The following is a 19,583-nucleotide window of genomic DNA, read 5'->3' on the forward strand; positions in this document are numbered from 1 at the left end:
CTCTCTCTCTCTCTCTCTCTCTCTCCCATGCTCTCTCTCTCCCATGCTCTCTCTCTCCCATGCTCTCTCTCTCTCCCTCTCTCTCTCTCCTCCCATGCTCTCTCTCTCTCCCATGCTCTCTCCCTCTCTCTCTCTCTCTCTCTCCCATGCTCTCTCTCGCCCATGCTCTCTCTCTCCCTCTCTCTCTCTCCTCCCATGCTCTCTCTCTCTCCCATGCTCTCTCTCTCTCTCTCTCTCTCTCTCTCTCTCTCCCATGCTCTCTCTCTCCCATGCTCTCTCTCTCTCCCTCTCTCTCTCTCTCTCCCATGCTCTCTCTCTCCCATGCTCTCTCTCTCCCATGCTCTCTCTCTCCCTCCCATGCTCTCTCTCTCCCATGCTCTCTCTCTCCCATGCTCTCTCTCTCTCTCTCTCTCCCATGCTCTCTCTCTCCCTCCCATGCTCTCTCTCTCCCATGCTCTCTCTCTCTCCCTCTCTCTCTTTTCTTCTTCTTTGTAGTGGAAAGCAGGTTACTGTGTATTGTCAGTTTTACAATGTTGCGTGAGTTACTATGAAGTCTTTTTTATTCTTCAGTACCTCAAATGCACATAAAAAAGGCAGTTCACAGGCACACCTTGTGTGATCATACAGTACACTCACATACACACACATTAAACATGCACACGCTCTTCATACACCTGCAAACTGCTCCACTCCCTGAGCTCTCGACCTCTCCCATTTTTTGCGCTTGGAGCCCTGTCATCTTTTTAAATACTCTAATTGTCGGGCCTCGGGGGAGCCCTAAAACACACAGAGTGTAAAAACCTGCGTGTCTGGTCTCCTGCCTGTCTCTGTGCCTTTCTCTGTCTTTATCTGTTAATGGTCTCTTTGGTCTCATTTTTATACTTAGCCACAAATAGAAAATCGTGACCGGTGTGCTGCATATTTGCGCGTGAGGCAGTGTAGCGCAGATTGCCGTGCATTAGCAGATTTCGCTTGGCAGAGAGGAGAAAACTTCTTATTAAAGTACTATATTGAAATAATCACATATAATATGTAGGCACACATGCTATTCTATTCTTGACATGTTGTTAGCGTGCTCAACAAGTCGGCATATTTCCAGAAATATCCATATTTCTAGTTTCCATTTTATTCATGAACATGTTTCATTAAAACGTTTTGAAGCTGGGTGATTTAGAACAAAGTAACAATCTGCTTATGTGAAGCTGCTGCTGTTGGTTTTGTATCGTGTTATAAAGTAACGTGCTGTGTGGCCTCCTACATGATTCAGCATTCCTACTGGACGAGCGCATTTCAAGTTCAAGGCGGTGTGAACATTCACAACTCCCTAATAAGCCCTTTCAGCCTTTGTGTTTCAGGTTGAGGTGCAGTATCCGCTGGACTCATTGCTACAACAGGTAACTGTAGCGAACTAACACCAAGACTGCCACAGTGGAGGTAACCAAGAGGGTCGCTACTCGTTTGTAATTCTGTGCACCCACATGGGAATGTTACACTGTTAATGTGTCGCTGTGTGAAGAAAAGTCAAGGATCTGTTATCCTGCTTCTGATAGATCTGATGTTTGGTTACAAGTTTAATTTTGCTGCATTAGTTTTTCCAGTGTTAAAAAAGTTCCCGCTGTTTCCCAAGACTGAAATATTCACACAGGTGCTGAGACTTGTGTGATGTTTGTGTGATATGGCTAAGTTAGCTGTCAACACATTTCTGTAAAAAAAGAAGCTAAATAAAGTTCCATAAATGTTATATAATATTTGATATATTCAGTATATATTTTACCCAGCACAGAGTCTCACATTGTTGACTGGTTAACTACACTCACTTGGACATTTTTAAAATTCTTCAGCTACAAAGTGTTAAATAATAACAGAAGGCCTTGAATTTTTTTGTTTGTTTTGTTAAACATCAGGTGGCTATATGTTTATATATCTCAATGATTCATCCATAAGGAATAAGAATGAAAATATAAGAATTATTATTGTTTGAGTAAAAAGTGGACAACTCGATGAGTAAATGTTATGGCCCGTCTAGGCGCAGACCACAACATAAGGGGTGATCCATCCCCGTCCAACCCCAAGTAGCACATCACGCAATTAATACTTTGTGACAGTGATTTATTTACAATGAGGGAATTTAAAAACAAAGGAAGGGAGCGAACTATAACTTCGGGGTGAACCCAAGGCCAAAACAACAAACAACAGGTAGCCTATCTCAGGAGTACATAAAACTTACCTGTTCAAAAGAACTAAACCAAAAAACAATTACTTTCCTCCCTACCCGACAAAAACAGGCTCCTACATTAAACCAACACAGTTAAACAGTGAACACACGGTCTGCCGGCTGGGTGGGGCCGAGGATGAATGACCTGGCAGTCCCTGGCGATGTCTTCTCGTGCGCTGCCTCCCGGTCATTAGCCAATCGGTACGATCTGTCCACCCTGGATGCACCAATCATGGAGGAGCACCTGCACACTCAGATTTACATAATAAAATTACGACAACAGTCATAACAGTAAAATATAGTTTAAAACACCAAATTCTTAATAAAACTTAGATATAGATATTTTTTAATCAAACTCGGGGCCACACACAAATACATCGCCCTTTCACCGAAACACACTGGTCTCAGTTAATGCTTCTGCAGAAATCATGAATCTGTTATGCGACCAGTATATGCTGCACGAACTGTGAGTTATTAATGTACAGCTAACATGTTAAAAATGAAGGGTGTCAAATAAAACTCTGCTGAAGGCCCCAGAAAGGTTATGTCCGGCCCTGCGGTGAACGAACAGCTTAAAATTCACGCTCATCGCATGAATGTTTAAGCTGTTTCACGTGTTTTCAAATATCTGCAAGTGGGAAAGCACGCATGCACTCATATACTTCATCTATATCTCTCACTTTTCTTTCTCACACTCACTCAGTCACTCATACGCATGCTATCAAACAGTCTGCATCAGATCAAAGCCAGTGCTGCCTGCGTACTCCTCCCCCCTCTGCGCCGAGCTCTGTGGGCTGTAAACACTATCCAAGCAAAGGCAGCCTTGAAGACACGAAGACAAGTAACTACCTGACACCTGACACTGACTTGAGAGCACTCACCGTGGTCTACCTGGGAATAAAATACTCACACACACACAGACAAAGCTACCTGAGCTCCTCGCAGCAAGAAGCATCCATTCAGGGGGGAGATCAGAGAAAGTAGCCGTGCAAACAGAGCCCCCCCCACTCCCACAAAACACACTCCATAACAGCACGCCTACTCACCCACATCCCTTCTCTTCCCCACCATACTCCTGCATACCAAACACCTACCAGTGCCTCTCCAATCTAAGCCACATACCGAAAGTTGATAGAAGTTTATGTGTGTGTGTGTGTGTGTGTCTGCACACTTGTATGTGCATTTAGAGATTCTTGTGTTCACAGTGCCTTTGTCTCTATGTGTGCCTGCCTGGGCTGTTCAGAGGCAGTTGAAGGCTAACTCAGGTATACTCAACGGAAGCAAGTGAGACGCTGTGGGTTACCGGTGGCGGCAACTTAAGTGTGTGCTGTCTTTTCATGTGAAACCACCTGAAAGCCAACCAAAGGTCCCTCTCCTTACCTTCACCCCCACCCCACCCACCCCGTTTCCCTTTCTTCCGCTCTCCATCTCACAGTACAAAGGGAAGAATGAAAAAGAACAGCAGAGGACGGTGGATGAGGTAAGGGGTCCAGGGTACACGGGTGGGGCAAGAGGCTGGAGAAAAGGGGCTGCTGTGAGTGGACAAACAGGGTGGTGGACTTATTTGTGTGTTTGTATGAGACAATAATAACCCTGTAGGGATGAACTCAGTCACTGAGTTCAGCGAAGCTTTATAAGAGCCTGGTGGGACAGGGTGTCGTTGCTGTAACGCACCTTCAGAACCATCCTTTACTTCCTCGTGACAACCTTTAGATCAAAAAGTCAGTGACACAATCTTTTTAAGATGTCCCTGCACATCTGTTTTGCATGGCTCCGTCCGCTCTGTGCCTTCATAACTAAACAGGTTATGCTCTCGGTTTAAACGTGTCGTGCTTTTTGTGCTTTTTTGCAGGTAAATAAGGTATTTGACTACAGATTCTTCCATATTTACAATTTGCGTGTTGTACTAAGGTTGACGTGTTTATATCACACGTTACACCAGTGTTAAAACTGTGTAAAATAGCTGCATTTGTGGCTTGCTGACAGTGAGAAAAATCTCCTTACCAAAAAATAAAAACAGGAAAAGTAGCAAAATGTTTTAGTGTGGCTTTAATATTTGTACCTAACTCGAGGGATAAAACCACATCGTGACTACGTATAACAACTTGGCAAAGAACCAATTTTAAATGATGTCATTAGGCCTGTCACAAAAACACCTCAGAGATGCATCTGGCTGTTCAGTTGATCCCTCTGCTGTTCACCAAAGCCTCATCAAAATGGTCTCGGTGGAAGGTGGATGTCAAGAAGCCATTTTTAGGCAGGGGAAATGGGGAGACAATGTTGAGGTATGCCAGACTACACAAGAACTGCACTGAAAATCAGTGGCCACGGGTCTTACGGAGCGATGAATCCGAATTTTAAAGTTCTGGTTCAAATCATGATCAAAGAGGTATAAGGATGAGTGTCTCCAGAGATCTATCATCGTTTGGGGCTGCATTCCTGACAGTGGATTTTGTCAAAATTGATGGAATTATAAGAACTATTAGATTCTGATCCACCATGAAATACCATATGGCAGAGTTTTTATTTTTCAGCATGACAGTGATCCCAAACACACTGCAGGAAAACCAGAACAATCATTGATTGGATTCCCCAAAGCCCAGACTTCAACAGTATTAAAGAAAATCATTTTGACAGAGACCAGAGCAAAAAGCAGCCAAGATCCAGAGATGAGCTGTGGATGTCCTCCAAGAATCCCTAAAGTTTATGTTTGCACATTTCAATTATGATATGAAGAAATGAGGGGTGCAGAGTACAGTTTGTTTGTAAAAACAACCCTGTTTTCCAAAAACATGATCTTGTTCTTAAGAGGACACGTACATTTAAAAGTGTTACACCCAAACACTTTGTTATGTCTCCCTTTGACTCGCTGTCGTACCAGGACAAAGCTTCTCAGGTGTTTGATCTCTGCTTCGCTTATTCTCTCTTCAGTGACAGTGTGATATACGAGGGTTAATATGGTGAAATGGGCTGACTGAAGCCTACAGGTCCACACATGCACGACGCTGCTCTCTGTTTGATGCTATTCTGAGCAATGCCACTGGCGCTGCAATCAGACCCATGTGTTTTTGAGTGAGTTTGTAGGCGTGTGTGTGTCTGACTCCTGCACCTGTAAATTTTATCTATAAAATGTTGATTGGCGTCAGAAAAAAGGGACTGCTGATGGTTCTGGCACGTCTGTGTGTGTTTATATTCGCAGCACTGGGTTTAATTGTGTGTGTTCATAGTCCTGAATGGACGTGTGAATCGTGAATGTTTGTGTTGCGTTTGTAGCCTTACCCAGTTTTGCGTGATAGTATCAGTCGTGTAGCTGTAGAGGGAGGCTGATATGGAATGTTAACAGTGACTCAAAGTGTTGGACTGTTTCCACAGAGTCTCATTCATGCAGAACTTTGATAGGACACGCAGGAGCGTCAACACATTTTAGGGAAAGATGAAGGGAGAGGGGCCCTATTATAATAGAATTCCAGTCATCTGCAGGGCGCAGATCATGTGAAAGATTATAGCTATTAAAACCAAAATTAGGCACCTGGGAGGTATGACGCTTATCATCGCTGAGAGCATGATTACCATCATCGTATTAAATCATGCAATTATGTTTTTGTTAGTGCCGCTGCGCGGGAGCCAGAGTGGATTTGGGGAATTGGCTGATAAAATGGCGCCATCTCCTGGTAAAGGACAGAAGAGCATCACTGCAGGTCAAGAGCTGCACAACCAGCTGATGGCGTCACACAAATGTTGAAGCACCCATAAAACTTATGTAACCGCAGTTATTAATGTAACAGAACATCACTTTGTGCTGCGCAATGTTATGACTTTGCATAACTGACTATTATATAATCAATTACTTTGTTATTATTCACAACAATTAACTTCATTATTTATTTATGTTTTTATTTATTTTACTTTGTGTATGTATTTATTCGTTATAGCATCATATGAACGTTAATTTTGGTTCCTACCTGATAGTGTTTATGGTGGGACTGATGAGAGTGTAACATCCTGAGTGTTTTGGTGTTTGTTATAGAGCGCAGGTGTCAAACATAAGGCCCGGGGCCACAGTTTGCCCAGTAAAGATTCCCATCTGGCCCACTGGATGCCTTTGCAAAAATGTGAGGGCACATTTCTCTCTCTCCTGGCCATCCACGCTAAACCAAAGTAATTAAGTAATCGAGAAAATGTAATATAGAAATTTCAGGTTTTTTACAAGAGTTCACCAGAAACAGTTTAAGCCCAGGAAGTCGTGCTAACAGATTTCTTTGATTTTTTGTACAGCTGCATTTCTTTAATATGCAGAAAAACTGAGACATACTGTTGCCCATGAAGATATCTCAGGGATTAAATGTGTAGGAAACGTCTCCACACTGACAGAAACGAGAGTTTCACTGGACTAAAGACTAAAGTGGGCTGTATGTGGGCCACCATTTAAAAGGAATCAGGATCTGAACTCACTTTAGTGCTAAAGATATTTGCTCTATAACCTTTCTAAAGGTTCCTCATGTTAGTCTCATTTTACTTTATTTTATTATTTACATCAGTACATGTGTCATTTAGCAGTTCCACAGCTGACAGGTGGGGAGGATGGGAGTGGTAAAGAGGGGGGAAAGAAAATGGGGAAAATATTAGAAAACATAAAAAATAAAAGGACAGCACACAAGTGGAAAAACATAATGTGTGTTGGGTTGTGTGCGTTTGGGTATCTGTAGAAGATACTTTTAAGAGAAACTGTTTCCTGCCCCATACCCACAGCTCAAAGAGAGCAGAGAGCAGTAACACAACAAGAAACTAGGGTTGCACTTAGTTTTGATGGTTTTGCTTCTGTTGGACACACTGGCCAGCAGGAGCTGAGTATGAATGGTTACAAATTAATTAATTACAGGCTCACTGAACTCCACTGGAAATGTTGTCAAAAGAATTCACTGCTAGGTTTGAGAGTCAGCAGTGAGGATTTCGCGGACAGAACTAAGCCTCCAACATGCATGTTTAATGACACGATGCACTGACTTGTCATCAGAGATGGGCGCGTTACTGTAATCTGATTACTTTTTTCAAGTAACAAGTAAAGTAAGGGATTACTATTGCAAAACGGTAATTAGATTACCGTTACTTTCCCGTAGGAACGCTGCGTTACTGCGTTACTAAAACCGTGATTTTTTTGCGAGAATGTGTCATGACAGTGACGTAAGCAAGTGCGACGTTGGTGACAGCAGCTGTGTGCAGATCAACAATGGATCATATATCGAGTGCGGGAGAGAGTATGAGCATGCAGCGTTTAAAGCGTGGAAGTACTGACCTTACTTTGAGTTTGATTCCATAAAAAGTGACAAAAACATTAGCGTCCATCGTGCGTGGGAAGAAAACTTCTTTTTACACCAAAAAACCTCTAAACAAGCTCCGAGTAGCTACAACGTAATGGGAAACTCACAGAGAAACTCGCGGATTCTTCCACTGACCGCGGCACACCTGCACCAGGGTAAACCTCCGCCTACCCCACTCCTGCTTTACAGGTGAAAATAGAGCAACAGGACCGCTGAGTCTTTGACTTTATTTATTTTCTGCTGTGTTTTACTTGCATCTATTTGAAAGACTGAGTGTAAACACAAAAAATATTTTATTTTATGTGCTGGAATGTGCAGAAAATAGGTTTAAATGTTAAACTAATTTATTCAAGTCAGAGAATGTTGCATATAATTAAATTTTTGCTTGATGCATAAAGTTAAAAGATTAAAACTAATAAAACAAGTTTAAAAAAAAGAGACTTTTCCATTTGATTACATTTTGTATGATGGATTATGTAGAAAAAGTAGAATTGGGCTGAAAGATCTATCGCTTTATCACCTCTTCAGGTTGTAAATTGTGTTTTTAAAAAGTAACTAAGTAACTAAGTAATTAATTACTTTTGAAAATAAGTAATCAGTAAAGTAACTGGATTACTTTTGGGGGGAAGTAATCAGTAATTAATTACTGATTACTTTTTTCAAGTAACTTGACCAACACTGCTTGTCATGAATAACAATGTGGACAGTGGAGTGCAAGCTCAAATACTTTTGATGGATCTGTAACACTGCGACAACACAGCAAAAGGTTTTCTAAAGTGCTTGTCGTCTCATATGGTTCATATGTACACAGCTGGTGGGATTTAAGCTGTTGCTGAAAACATGTACACGCAGCAAATATGGCATATACTGTTAACATGACATCTCTTATCAGCTCTTTGCTCAAATACCATCCAAATGCCGTCTTTCACGTATGGCGTGCTATTTACTTTACAGTTGCTATGAATCTCAAAGCTGCTTTGCAACACCTCCAGCCCAGTTTTTGCTATGCTTGAGTCTGAATCAGTGTTGTATCTGTGCCACTAATGTCTGTTCTTTTCTGTCTCACCCTCCATTTATGCACACAGAAGGGCAGGGATGTGCTTTCAGAACAGACACACATAATTTTCTGTAGCTGGAAATACCAACCTTCGTTTAACTAAAGTGGTCCGTGATAAGTATGATAAATAAAGGATATCTGCTGCATACAGCAAGACGTCCAATTCCCTACATTCTTCCTAAAATGTACTTTCTCTTGTCAGAATCCTTTCACCCAGAGCTTTGGGAAATGTTTTTTCCTTTTTTGCTGAGGTTGCAACTGAATATGTAGCGTGATTGACCTTTTCTCTGGAAAACATCAAACGGTAGTCGTTATTATTTGAGGTAGAAGTTGACATTGGCTGTCTTTGATGGGAGAGCCCCATTCAAGTTCCAGATTGCGGCAGATGCACTTTAAGTTCTTCCTCATCGACGATCAATTTGTAATACTAATAAGTAACCACACGTCAAATAATTGTAAATAATCTTTACAGTCACAGAAATTCCACTCAGACGGGTTTAAAACTTCCAGAGGCTACACTGTCTTTGACTGAATTATTCTGTTACTGCACTTTCAGCAAATTCTGAAACCACAGGAGCTTGAAGTCTCATGCACTTCACAGCCCAAACTGCATGTCATTACTTCTGCTGACCGCAGATGAGAAGTGATAAATATCCAGGAGTAACTGTGACGATGACACTGTCTTCTCTGGAAAGAGGAAGCCATAATTGCATGATTTCTGAGTACAGTACATGCATGCTGACTCAATTATCCTGACTCCACTGGGCAGTCCTAAAGGTGCAGAAATCACAGCAGAAAAACCCAGCTGGATGTTGTTTCCATGGATTTAATCTTAATCGAATAAAAGTGTCGAGACTGTTGTTTCAACACGTCCCTTTTGGAAATTTTGGATTCTTTTCCAAGATGTAACTTGTGTTTTATTCCTCTTTCTTTATCTCAAGATGTTTTTTCTTTTAAGATTCTGCTGACTTGGTAGCGTTGCATAATTTGTGCAGATTTTTCACATGCATGCTTAACATGCTGCCACATACAAAGACAATGGATTCAGATCTGGTGACTAAAGTGTTCATTGAAGTGCACTGAGCTGTCACATTGTGAAACCAGTTTGAGAGGCTGGAAATAACCAGAAGATGGTAAATTATGGTCATAAAGAGAGTCATACGTTCACCTGTGACACTGAAACCATGATTGATTGGTAGTTATTAAAAGAGGGCCAAGAAAAAAAAATTCCCAACAGCATTAGCGCATGGACTTTGGACACACATCCTTCTGGTCCAGTGAAGAAGAAAGAAGGTAACAGGAGTGGTGGCAGTATGATTAATTCTTCAAACACCTAACTCAGGATAAGCAGACTAGGAATTTGCAGGAATATAACTTTCTATACTTTCCTCCTAAGCCTGTGCTCACTTAGGAATAATCGGTTTAAAGCCAAAAAGGCTTTAAACCTGGAAAACAAACTACACCGAATATTTTTGATGTCACGTCATGATCTGAAGCCAAGGACTCACAAAAACAAATGGTATTTAATATGAAACATCAGACGGCACCATATTTTGGAAGATGCATGCACAGTCTAAACATGGCAAGAGGCAGATGCTACATGTGATTCTTTTTGCAAATGAGGCGACAAGTTCAGGGAGGGAAAGAAAAGACAGCTATTGTTTCGCCTCCCCTGCCCTTGTGACAGCTGTGGAGGTGTGGGCCTCCTGCAGGAGAACACTGAGCACGGAGACAATATGAATGGCTTCGCCAAGTGTGAAGTGTGTGGGCTTTGCTCTGTGCAACAGGGGCTGCTTTCAGAATAGCTCATCAAACACCATCAGGCTCTTTATTGTGTTCTTTGGAACATTTTGTGTAGATGTTTTTCTTTATCTTCAGAGCGTGATAAAAACTTTTACGCTCCCGCTCTAGCTTTCTTTGCCCGTGCTTATCTGGCTGTGAAAGCAGATGATTTATGTACCGTCTTCACACTTGAGTTTATGTGTTATTGCGATAAGGCCGGTGGGGTTGTGTGCGTGTCTGTGTGATGGTTTATGAGTGTTTATTGAGACCGCAGATTGTCGGATGGCCTACTGGAGGACACAAACAATCTTCCGTGGGAATGCAAAGTTCCATGAGTTCCCAATCCCTCTCCTTATCTCCAGCGTTCCCACATGAGTAATGCATGTTGTCCTCTGCACCATCTGACCACCGCACTGCTGGTGACCATTTGCAAACTGCATGCGTTTAGTTGCGTGCTGCAAGGTGGTTATAATGAACTACATCTGGGCAAAACAATCGCAAGTGATTGTCAGAAACGTCTGAAATACATAAATAAAAAGCTTTTGTCTTTGTGTTAACCAAGAACGCAAGAGTGACAGACAACAGTGTGTGAAACGAATTGAAAGGTGGAGGAGGTGATGGTGTTGGGTGGGGTGTGTGTATGTGTGTGTGTGAGAGAGGAATCAACCTCAAGTTTTGCATACTTTCCAGTGTCTCTCATACACAGTTAGTATGTCAACACCATGGTGTCCACCTGCCTGCTCACCTGCCAGACTGTTCACTGGAATCACCTGGCTACACTCAGGGCCCTGCCCATGGGTGTGAACACGAGGCAGAATTTAAAAAACAAACTGTTGCTCCCTAACTACAGATGACACAAATCATTATTAGGTAGACGTTTAGTCCGACACAAATGAAACCATTTAAATCAAACAATACGATTTTTGTGTTTATGCCTGTGAAGCAGCTAGATTTCAGTAAATAAATCGTGAGCATCTCTCATACTCAGCGCATGTTTATGTTTAGTGTTTGTTCACTGAAAGATTGCTACTGTGAAAAAAACACCCACTGTCACTAATGTCTTGGCACACACACACTTTTGGGTAGACGTTGGGGAAATTCCCAGTAACCTGCATGAGTAAAGGTGATTTGCGTATGCTCACTAATCTAAGGGGTTTGGCTGTAACTGTAAACCTATTACACCTGGACACACACACACACACAGACATGCACACAGCCCCTTTGCTTCAAGGCCTCGCACACTAATGGTCATTAAGTGGTTGAATGTGTGTTTGTGAGCGTGTGTGTATACACATGCATTCATAAGCCAGTTTTACAATTCACCTGCTATTCTTTGACCGTTAAACATCAAGTGACTCAGACGTAGTGCGGTTAGTTGATTAAATCGCTCGCGCACGCATGGACACCGTTACAAATGCACAGCAACGAAAGAAACAGGGAAATATATGAAAACGCATGTCAACAGCAGCAAAATGTCATCATCATCTTTTTGACTTCCAAGAAATTAGGAAAGTGGAGAAGATTATGTGCAGCAGATAAATCTAGTGATGGTTAACCTGCCTTCTTGAGATAGGAAAAAGTAATCAATTAAGTTTGTTTGGCCTCGAACACTTCTTGAAACGATTCCCTGATTAAAGCACGACTCCCCTGGATGTAAATTCTTGAGCACATTGATGGATTGCCACATCGTATTTAGCTTTCCCACTCCAGTTTCCTGTAACACATTTCAGGTCCAAAAACACAAATTGTAACACCTACATTTTCTAGTAAAGCAATAATTCTTAGATTTCACCCACCTGTGCAAGTGTGTGTGTGTGTGTGTGTGTGTGTGTGTGTGTGTGTGTGTGTGTGTGTGTGTGTGTGTGTGTGTGTGTGTGTGTGTGTGTTACTGAGTGCAAGGGTCCAATGTCTCTCTGGCCTTATCGCCTTGCCTGAATGCTCCAGGTGCAGACTGCCCTCTAAGAACCCTAACCGTCAGCTGTAACACTGAATGCTGAGGGTTTTTCCGAACACGTTTATCAAGTCCTTTTGTGAAGCTCTTGTGGGTATTTTGACAAAGAATCATTCCTACAACTGCAGCTACAACTATTTCTAACCTTAAACATTTCATTCAACACTTTTGCACAACTGTTCTTGCAGATAGCAGTAATGTCTTGGTACTACTGTGGATGCTGACACGTCTTTAACACACATTTGTGCAATGTTATGGATGCAGACGGGGTAAAGCAAATCTGACCTGGCGATTGCTCTTATCTGCTCTTTGTGCCAAGAGCTACAACAGAACACTTTCAAATCTGTACAGCTGACTTTTCCTTTTCTTTCCTTCTTTAGCTTTTGGCATCAAAATTACTTGGTTTGTGTCTCTGAGTGAAATATAGACTTTCATATGTTGACCACATGTTGCAAAGCAACCCCCCGAATCTGCAAGCTGTTTTTTTTTGTTTTTGGTTGTTGCTGTAATTTCAAATTTTGTATGAAGACATGGGTGGTTTTTTTGTATAAAAATGATGCAACATCTGTCAACAATTAGGCAGCTTGTTTTCCTCTCAGCTCGATTATTTGAGTGCCTGAAAACCTGCATTTCTGACTTTAACTGACTTAAACTCTAAGCATTTATCTCAGGGTGCAGCTGCCAAACACATGAAACGTGGAAAAATAAAAGTGTCACAGGTATAAGTTATACTCTCATCAATCATTTGGTTGATTGATGAGAGTATAGCTGAGTAAAACTGAATCAGTGTGCGCCCCTCCTGAGATGAACTTTGACCTTATAAAAAATACAATTACCTGGTTATTTTATCTTTTTAGGAAATTGCATGAAAGTTTGTTTTAATTGGTACATGAACTCTTACATATAATGGAAAACTTTTTTGTGAGATAGATAGATAGATAGATAGATAGATAGATAGATAGATAGGTAGGTAGGTAGGTAGGTAGGTATCAGTTTCATGCAACAATCCTTACTATGGTATTTGTGTAACTGAGACCTCCTGAAACTGAAGGTTCATAAAAAAAGAATTATGATATTATGATACTGGTCATGGGATCTGTAAGCAAATATTCCTCATATATCCTTCTTCATTATAAAGACCACAGCCTACTCTGTCGTTTCTTTCTCACTTGTGGTTGTACTTTAATATAATATATGGAATATACTGTCAGCATCCTGAGAGTTAAAAAAAATTGGGATCACGTGCGTTAGGTACGAGAAATACTGCTGATCTTTCAAAGAAGATATGGCTCCCCCTTGCTGGACAGGTTTTTCTGGACTGATTCACTATTAATTTAAAACATGCACGTGTCCCTGCTGCAACACACCTGAATAAAATAAACAGGTCATTAGCAAAACTATAGAACTTGACTGCATGCTGAGGTGGCGACCCCTAACAATACTCAAGTAAATCTAAATAAATGTAAGTAAATGTAAGTGTTTGGAAAAATGTACTTCTAAAAGTACTTTTATTGCATGTTTATGTTTATGTTCATTCACTCATGAGATGCTGTAACAGGAATCAATGGCTGAATGGCCACATCAGCAAGCAGTCAAGTTCTGCAGTCTGGCTAATGCCCTAATTTTATTCAGTGTGCTGCAGCAGGGACGCGTGTAAAGAGCTCCCTCGAGGACTGTTTGACACCCCTGGTGTTGGACCATTTCTCTGGATTTAAGCAGCAGAAACATCTGACTGCAGATATCTTTAGTTAAGACGTTTCTGACTCTGAAAGCCAACCAAGTGTTTGCTCGTTCACTATGACATAATGACCCTCAATCACCATGATCCCTGTGTACCCTGATCATTTACAGGGAATGTGCCTGTGGTAATATTTCAGTGTACTGAACATGTACACAGATCGATGACACGCTATAAAGTTATTGTCCAGATTCCCGGTGTTTTTATCGTGCTGTGATACCCACTGCTTCTACGGCTTCATATGCACCATATATCATTCATCCAAGCAGGCAATCGGCTGGATTTGTTACGACAGTGCTTATCATGAGTCAGTGGCCTTTGATAACACAGTTTGCTGCTTTGCTTCGTGCTTTTTTTGGATGTAGATGCTCATCATGTCCCAGCATGCCTTGCAGAACTACACTGTAAAAAGTTCATCAGTTTAACATTTGGTTAACATAAAGAATCGCTGACACTCCTGTTTACTCGCCACTAGAAAAAGAGTTTCGTGTCCTACTGGACTGTTTGCGGGACCTCAAATGAACACAGGTTAAACACACAGACACACACACACAAAATAGCATTGGAATAAAGGCACTATCTGCTTTAATATTATCTACTCTTAACTTGGTTCGTTTGAGCACTCAGACTGTTGTAGCGAACCTGACAGTGCACGCAGCAGACTCTAAGAGGTTGACAGGTTTGTTGTCACAGATCAAAAAAAAGCTTTGGGGAAATCCCTCTCCTATATACATCGTGCGAAAGAAAGCACATGTTGCGCTACAACACATGTTGCGTCCAGGAATCTACGCCTGAAATTTAAAAAAAACACACACACAACAAAAACAGCACAAAAAAGGAAGCAGCCACAATGCAGCGCACATCAAAAGCCACCTATGAATGACGCTGTTTTCTAAACCTGCGGGGTGATGTAATGCCTGCCGCTGTTTGCTTCCCTGCAATGGTTTATGAAGAACAATGTCATTGTGTAGGAGCATTCATTATCACTGTGATGACAAATAATTTCAGATTACAGTTACAGTTACAACTTTGTGGTTAAGTGAAACCAGCGGATTATCTGTGACACAGATGAGTTGTAACATTTTACTTTTACAGCACATTTTACCTTAACTGCATTGTCCTGAGGATGTGTAAAGTCTTTTAAGTGTTTTAAGAATTTTTTACTCTTTTTAACTCCAAGCATTGATAATTAAATCCTGGCATTTAGGCATTGGAAGTATGATATTCCCGAGGATTATTTTTCCTAGTTAGGATTAGATTTTTTTTAAGTAGTCCTGGAGACGGACCTTGCATAGAGAGCATGCCTTCACTCTTCTCTCACTTGATTTTATGCAAATGCCCAGTTTTAACATAACGAATGCTGTAAATACAAAACGTCTGCAAATAAGTTTTAATGTGAGTCATAGTTCTGAAATTAGGGTACAGTACAAATGTCTAAATATCCTTAGATGTACTTACATCTACATGTTACTGTGCTCTAGAGAATCTGTTTTTCTGCAACAAATATAATGTGTAAAATACCCATCACTCATCATATTTATCATATATATATATATATCAGATCATATTTTTTAACCTACTCATATGAGTTTCATGTTTGACCTCAACAGAAATATAAAATCAAAATAATATGGCCACATTATTGTCCTCCATGGCACCTCGTCTGTGCCAAATGAAATGATAAGAAACCACAGGCACACCGCAGGCTTTGACTCCCTTAAAATGTGAAACACTGACAATCTCCAAAAACAGGACAAACTTTATTGCTGACATTTAAACGTCTGTACATCTGAAAACAATTATAAAACCAGTGACTGTACAGTAGCACTTTGGATAATACTAACGTAAAAATTACATTGTATGAAGAGACAATAGATAGGCAAAATAAACCACTCCCCCCTTTTGACAGCCCTCACTGGCCAATGAGAGGGGGAGGAGGGCATGTGTGGATAGAGTATAAGAGAGATGACATCCAGGTGGAACATCACACAGGTGAGCATTCACATTCTGACATCTCCGCCTTTTAATGCCTGAGGATATTACTTTACTGCACCACACGCAGGAGTGCGCCTTCGACGGGTACGTCGATCTTTGCTTATTCGCTCAAGTCAGCTTTTTTGTCGTTTCTTTTCATATGATGGTGTCTGATAAGTTAGAGAAGTGCTGTTGAGTTTATGTGTGACGGCTTCTTTCACTTCTCAGTTCATGTTTGACAAAGTTTTGACCACTGGCTCAACTGATGAGGTCGTCTTCTCTTTCCAGATCATCCTTTTGGTATGCTGACAGAAATGGAGACGGTGAGTTTGATCAGATTTTTTTGATACTTTCTCTATTTTTTGTTGGGCATTGTGTGAAGGAAGGAAAGGCATATTTATATATTTATAACTGGATCTGAGTGACAATGTGGTCTTAAATATTACCATGTCATCTATGTATAGACTGATGGTAAAAGGCTACTGGAAAATGGGCTATGAAAAGCTAAGCCATATGGTACGGTTACCTGCATGTTATCTGTGGCCGTGAAAACACAAACACTTGCATAAATTTGCCAGTCAAACTAAAATACACATGCTTGCAGTGTTGTTCCTCGGCTCTTATCCAAAACACAAACCCTTCAGCACAGAGCTAGGATCAAATTCATTTCATTGGTGCGAGATTAAGTTTTGCAAATGTGTGCTATTTAAATTAATCCTATTATAACAATGAGCTGTGCTCCTTTTTTAGGGCTCTAAACAGAACGAGGCTCATTCAAAATTGATGAATGTGTCCGTCAGTGATCTTCAGATAGCAAAATCATTCACTGTGTGCATCACAGCACAACAGTGGCACACAACAGAACATCAGTGGGCTTCATGAGAAGAAAGAAAGAAAACAAAACAAAATGGGTGTTATGTGTCATAGTAACGCCTCAGGCTATCACTGACAATAGATACAACAAATGCAAATGTTCATTATGTCCTGCCGTGTGTGTGTGTCAGATGGCTTATGCAACTGAGATCAAGCTAAGTGGAGGCAGGGGAGCCTGGAGTGGAGTGGCTCCTTCCTCCTGCCCTGAGGTTGACCTGGAAGTCATCGAGGAGTACCTGCAGGAGCATTCACTGGAGGTCCAGCCTGCACACACGCCTGCATCACCTCTGACCTCAATGGGGCAACATATACACTCCCACCAAGGCAGCAGAATTATAGGTTAGTGTCATGATGGTAATGATGGCCGGGGGGGGAAGATAAGAGAGATGCCAGAGTGTGTCTGAGTGTGGATTATTTCTACATGTATCTCTTTTGTGTTTCTCTATAGAGAATAGTTGGTCAGGTCAGCATGCTTATGAGTGGCACTGTGGCTCTCACAGTGAGGAATACAGACAGCAGCCCCAAGCCTGGCCTAGTCCCCATGACAACCAGTGGGTAAGTTCAAGAACCTCAACTTCCTGGTAAATTTAGCCTTAATTATCTTTTTCATACTGTGTGAGAGGCACGATCAACTCGAAGTAGAATTTAGACTAACATGAGCCATTTCATTGGTGTTGTATATGATTTATAAAGATAGTTACACGTTTTTGTCTGTGTGTGTGTGTGTGTGTGTGTGTGTGTGTGCGTGTGTGTGTGTGTGTGTGTGTGTGTGTGTGTGTGTGTGTGTGTGTGTGTGTGTGCGTGTGTGCGTGTGTGTGTGTGTGTGTGCGTGTGTGCGTGTGTGTGTGTGTGTGTTCACCACAGGGACACATAGCATATTCCGATGAGGCATCTGGATACATTGACTCAGATTCCCAGTCCAGTAGCTCCCAGTACCAGGATTCGCCGTCACCATCCTCTGACACAGGGAGCAGGAAGGACAGAGATCCCCTGCCTCTTGCACCACTGTCAGGTAGAGTGGCACACACACACACACACACACACACACACACACACACACACACACACACACACACACACACACACACACACACACACAGACATAGACAGAACCACATTTGAACATGTGTGTAAGAACTAAAACTCTCAACAGCCTACAAATACCAAACGTCTCCCACACAGCATTCTGTTTTCATGCACGCACATATGAGACAGTGTTACCTCATATTTGTATTTACATCCCCTTTTTCCTCCTAAGGAAAGAGGAAGGAGCGGCTGTTCCAGTTCCTGTTTGAGATGCTTCAGACGCCATCGATGCGTAGCTGCATCTGGTGGGTCCAGTCCTCCTCTGGCACATTTCAGTTCTCTTCCCAAAACAAGGAGAGCCTGGCCCAGCTGTGGGGTCGGCGAAAGGGGAATCGCAAGCCCATGACGTACCAGAAGATGGCACGGGCTCTAAGGAACTACTCTCGCACAGGCGAGATTCACAAAGTTAAACGGAAGCTCACTTACCGCTTTGATGAGAAGACGCTAAAATGTCTACAGGGAGACTCAAATACAAAGTAGAAACAATGAGTCTATGTTAGCATAGAAATAGAATAAGGACAAAGGATGTCAAGGGAAATCACTTTGGGTGTCCCATGAATCTCGTGTCTGCTTATTATAGTTCTGTGGCATTTTGAATAACAAATGAATACTGAGTATTTGAAAGCCAGAAGCGGATGCACCGTAGCTCAGAGTCAGTTATACATACAGACCCACATTGTATTCAGTGTGAGGGGAAGAACTGTAAATGCAAACTTCAGGTACAGGCTAGGTGGGAGAGGTGATCTGGCTTTTATCATGTAAATCGAAAAGGTTATTGTAGAACATCTACTTTATAAGTAGAACTTAAATCCTTCAAATAAAAGTAGCATATTTCTCTTCTTTGTGTGTGATTCTGTATCGCAGATATTTAGCAGATACAGTTTACAATCATCTTCTTCATTTTGGTTAAGAAAACATGATCTGTTTGTGTCAAAAATGTCTTTTTTATGATAAAATAAATCTGCACATATTTTCAGAACATCTGACTATATGCTTGTGTGTGTGTGTAAAATGCTAAAGATAACCCGCACAGTGCATGTGGCTCAAATAAACACAGACATGGACGGACAGACCTGCACCCACAGCCAAAATTGTATGCAAAGTGAGCATGCAGGGAAAAACCGCCACTAAAAACAGACATGTTAATCAGTAACATCTAAAGAGTTTGCACACACAGAAGCGAGCACACACAGATACACACCCTAACTTTGATGAGAAGTAGACTTTTTTTTCTATAAAGCTGCCAAACTGAGTGTCAATCCCAAGTTAAATAAACAATAGTACCTATTGTACTATTGTACTAGTACTTGATTTATAGAACACACTCACAGGTTTTGTTCCAGTAGTTTCTTCGTGCCACATTTGCAATGTCAGGTAGTAAAAGTGACTCATTGGTGTATCATGTATTGTATTTCTGTATGATTTTGACCTGTTTCGATACTTTCATTCCAAAAGAAAGGCAGAAAAGAAATTCTACCTTTTCCTGAAATCCACGTTTCCTTTACTGCGGTTACCAAGTACCTCGTGGCTTAAAATTTAACAGTCAAAACTAAGATCTACTCTTGTAGATCATTCTCTCCACTAGTAAA

The 19,583-nt window shown here is 41.4% G+C and overlaps 1 protein-coding gene across 3 annotated transcripts; it reads left to right on the top strand.

Moving 5' to 3' along the window:
- The first annotated feature begins 13,755 nt into the window (after positions 1 to 13,755).
- LOC147304742 (uncharacterized) lies at positions 13,756 to 18,993 on the top strand. Of its 3 annotated transcripts, none has more exons than XM_086276664.1 (6): positions 13,756 to 13,785; positions 16,324 to 16,358; positions 17,040 to 17,247; positions 17,357 to 17,463; positions 17,773 to 17,920; positions 18,167 to 18,993. In XM_086276664.1, the coding sequence occupies exons 2-6, from the start codon at positions 16,338 to 16,340 to the stop codon at positions 18,472 to 18,474; spliced, it is 792 nt and encodes a 263-aa protein (XP_086132790.1). In that variant the 5' UTR covers positions 13,756 to 13,785; positions 16,324 to 16,337; the 3' UTR covers positions 18,475 to 18,993. The 3 variants fall into 3 exon arrangements, with proteins under 3 accessions (XP_086132790.1, XP_086132789.1, XP_086132791.1); XM_086276663.1 differs by lacking the exon at positions 13,756 to 13,785 and adding an exon at positions 15,938 to 16,140; XM_086276665.1 differs by lacking the exons at positions 13,756 to 13,785; positions 16,324 to 16,358 and having other exon boundaries at positions 16,911 to 17,247.
- The last annotated feature ends 590 nt before the right edge of the window (positions 18,994 to 19,583 follow it).

This window comes from Aulonocara sp. 'chitande type north' Nkhata Bay, linkage group LG20 (genome assembly GCF_057382095.1).
Source record: "Aulonocara sp. 'chitande type north' Nkhata Bay isolate Kocher_YH1m ecotype deep benthic linkage group LG20, A_spYH_male_GT1.1, whole genome shotgun sequence".
In the NCBI taxonomy this organism is placed as follows: domain Eukaryota; kingdom Metazoa; phylum Chordata; class Actinopteri; order Cichliformes; family Cichlidae; genus Aulonocara; species Aulonocara sp. 'chitande type north' Nkhata Bay.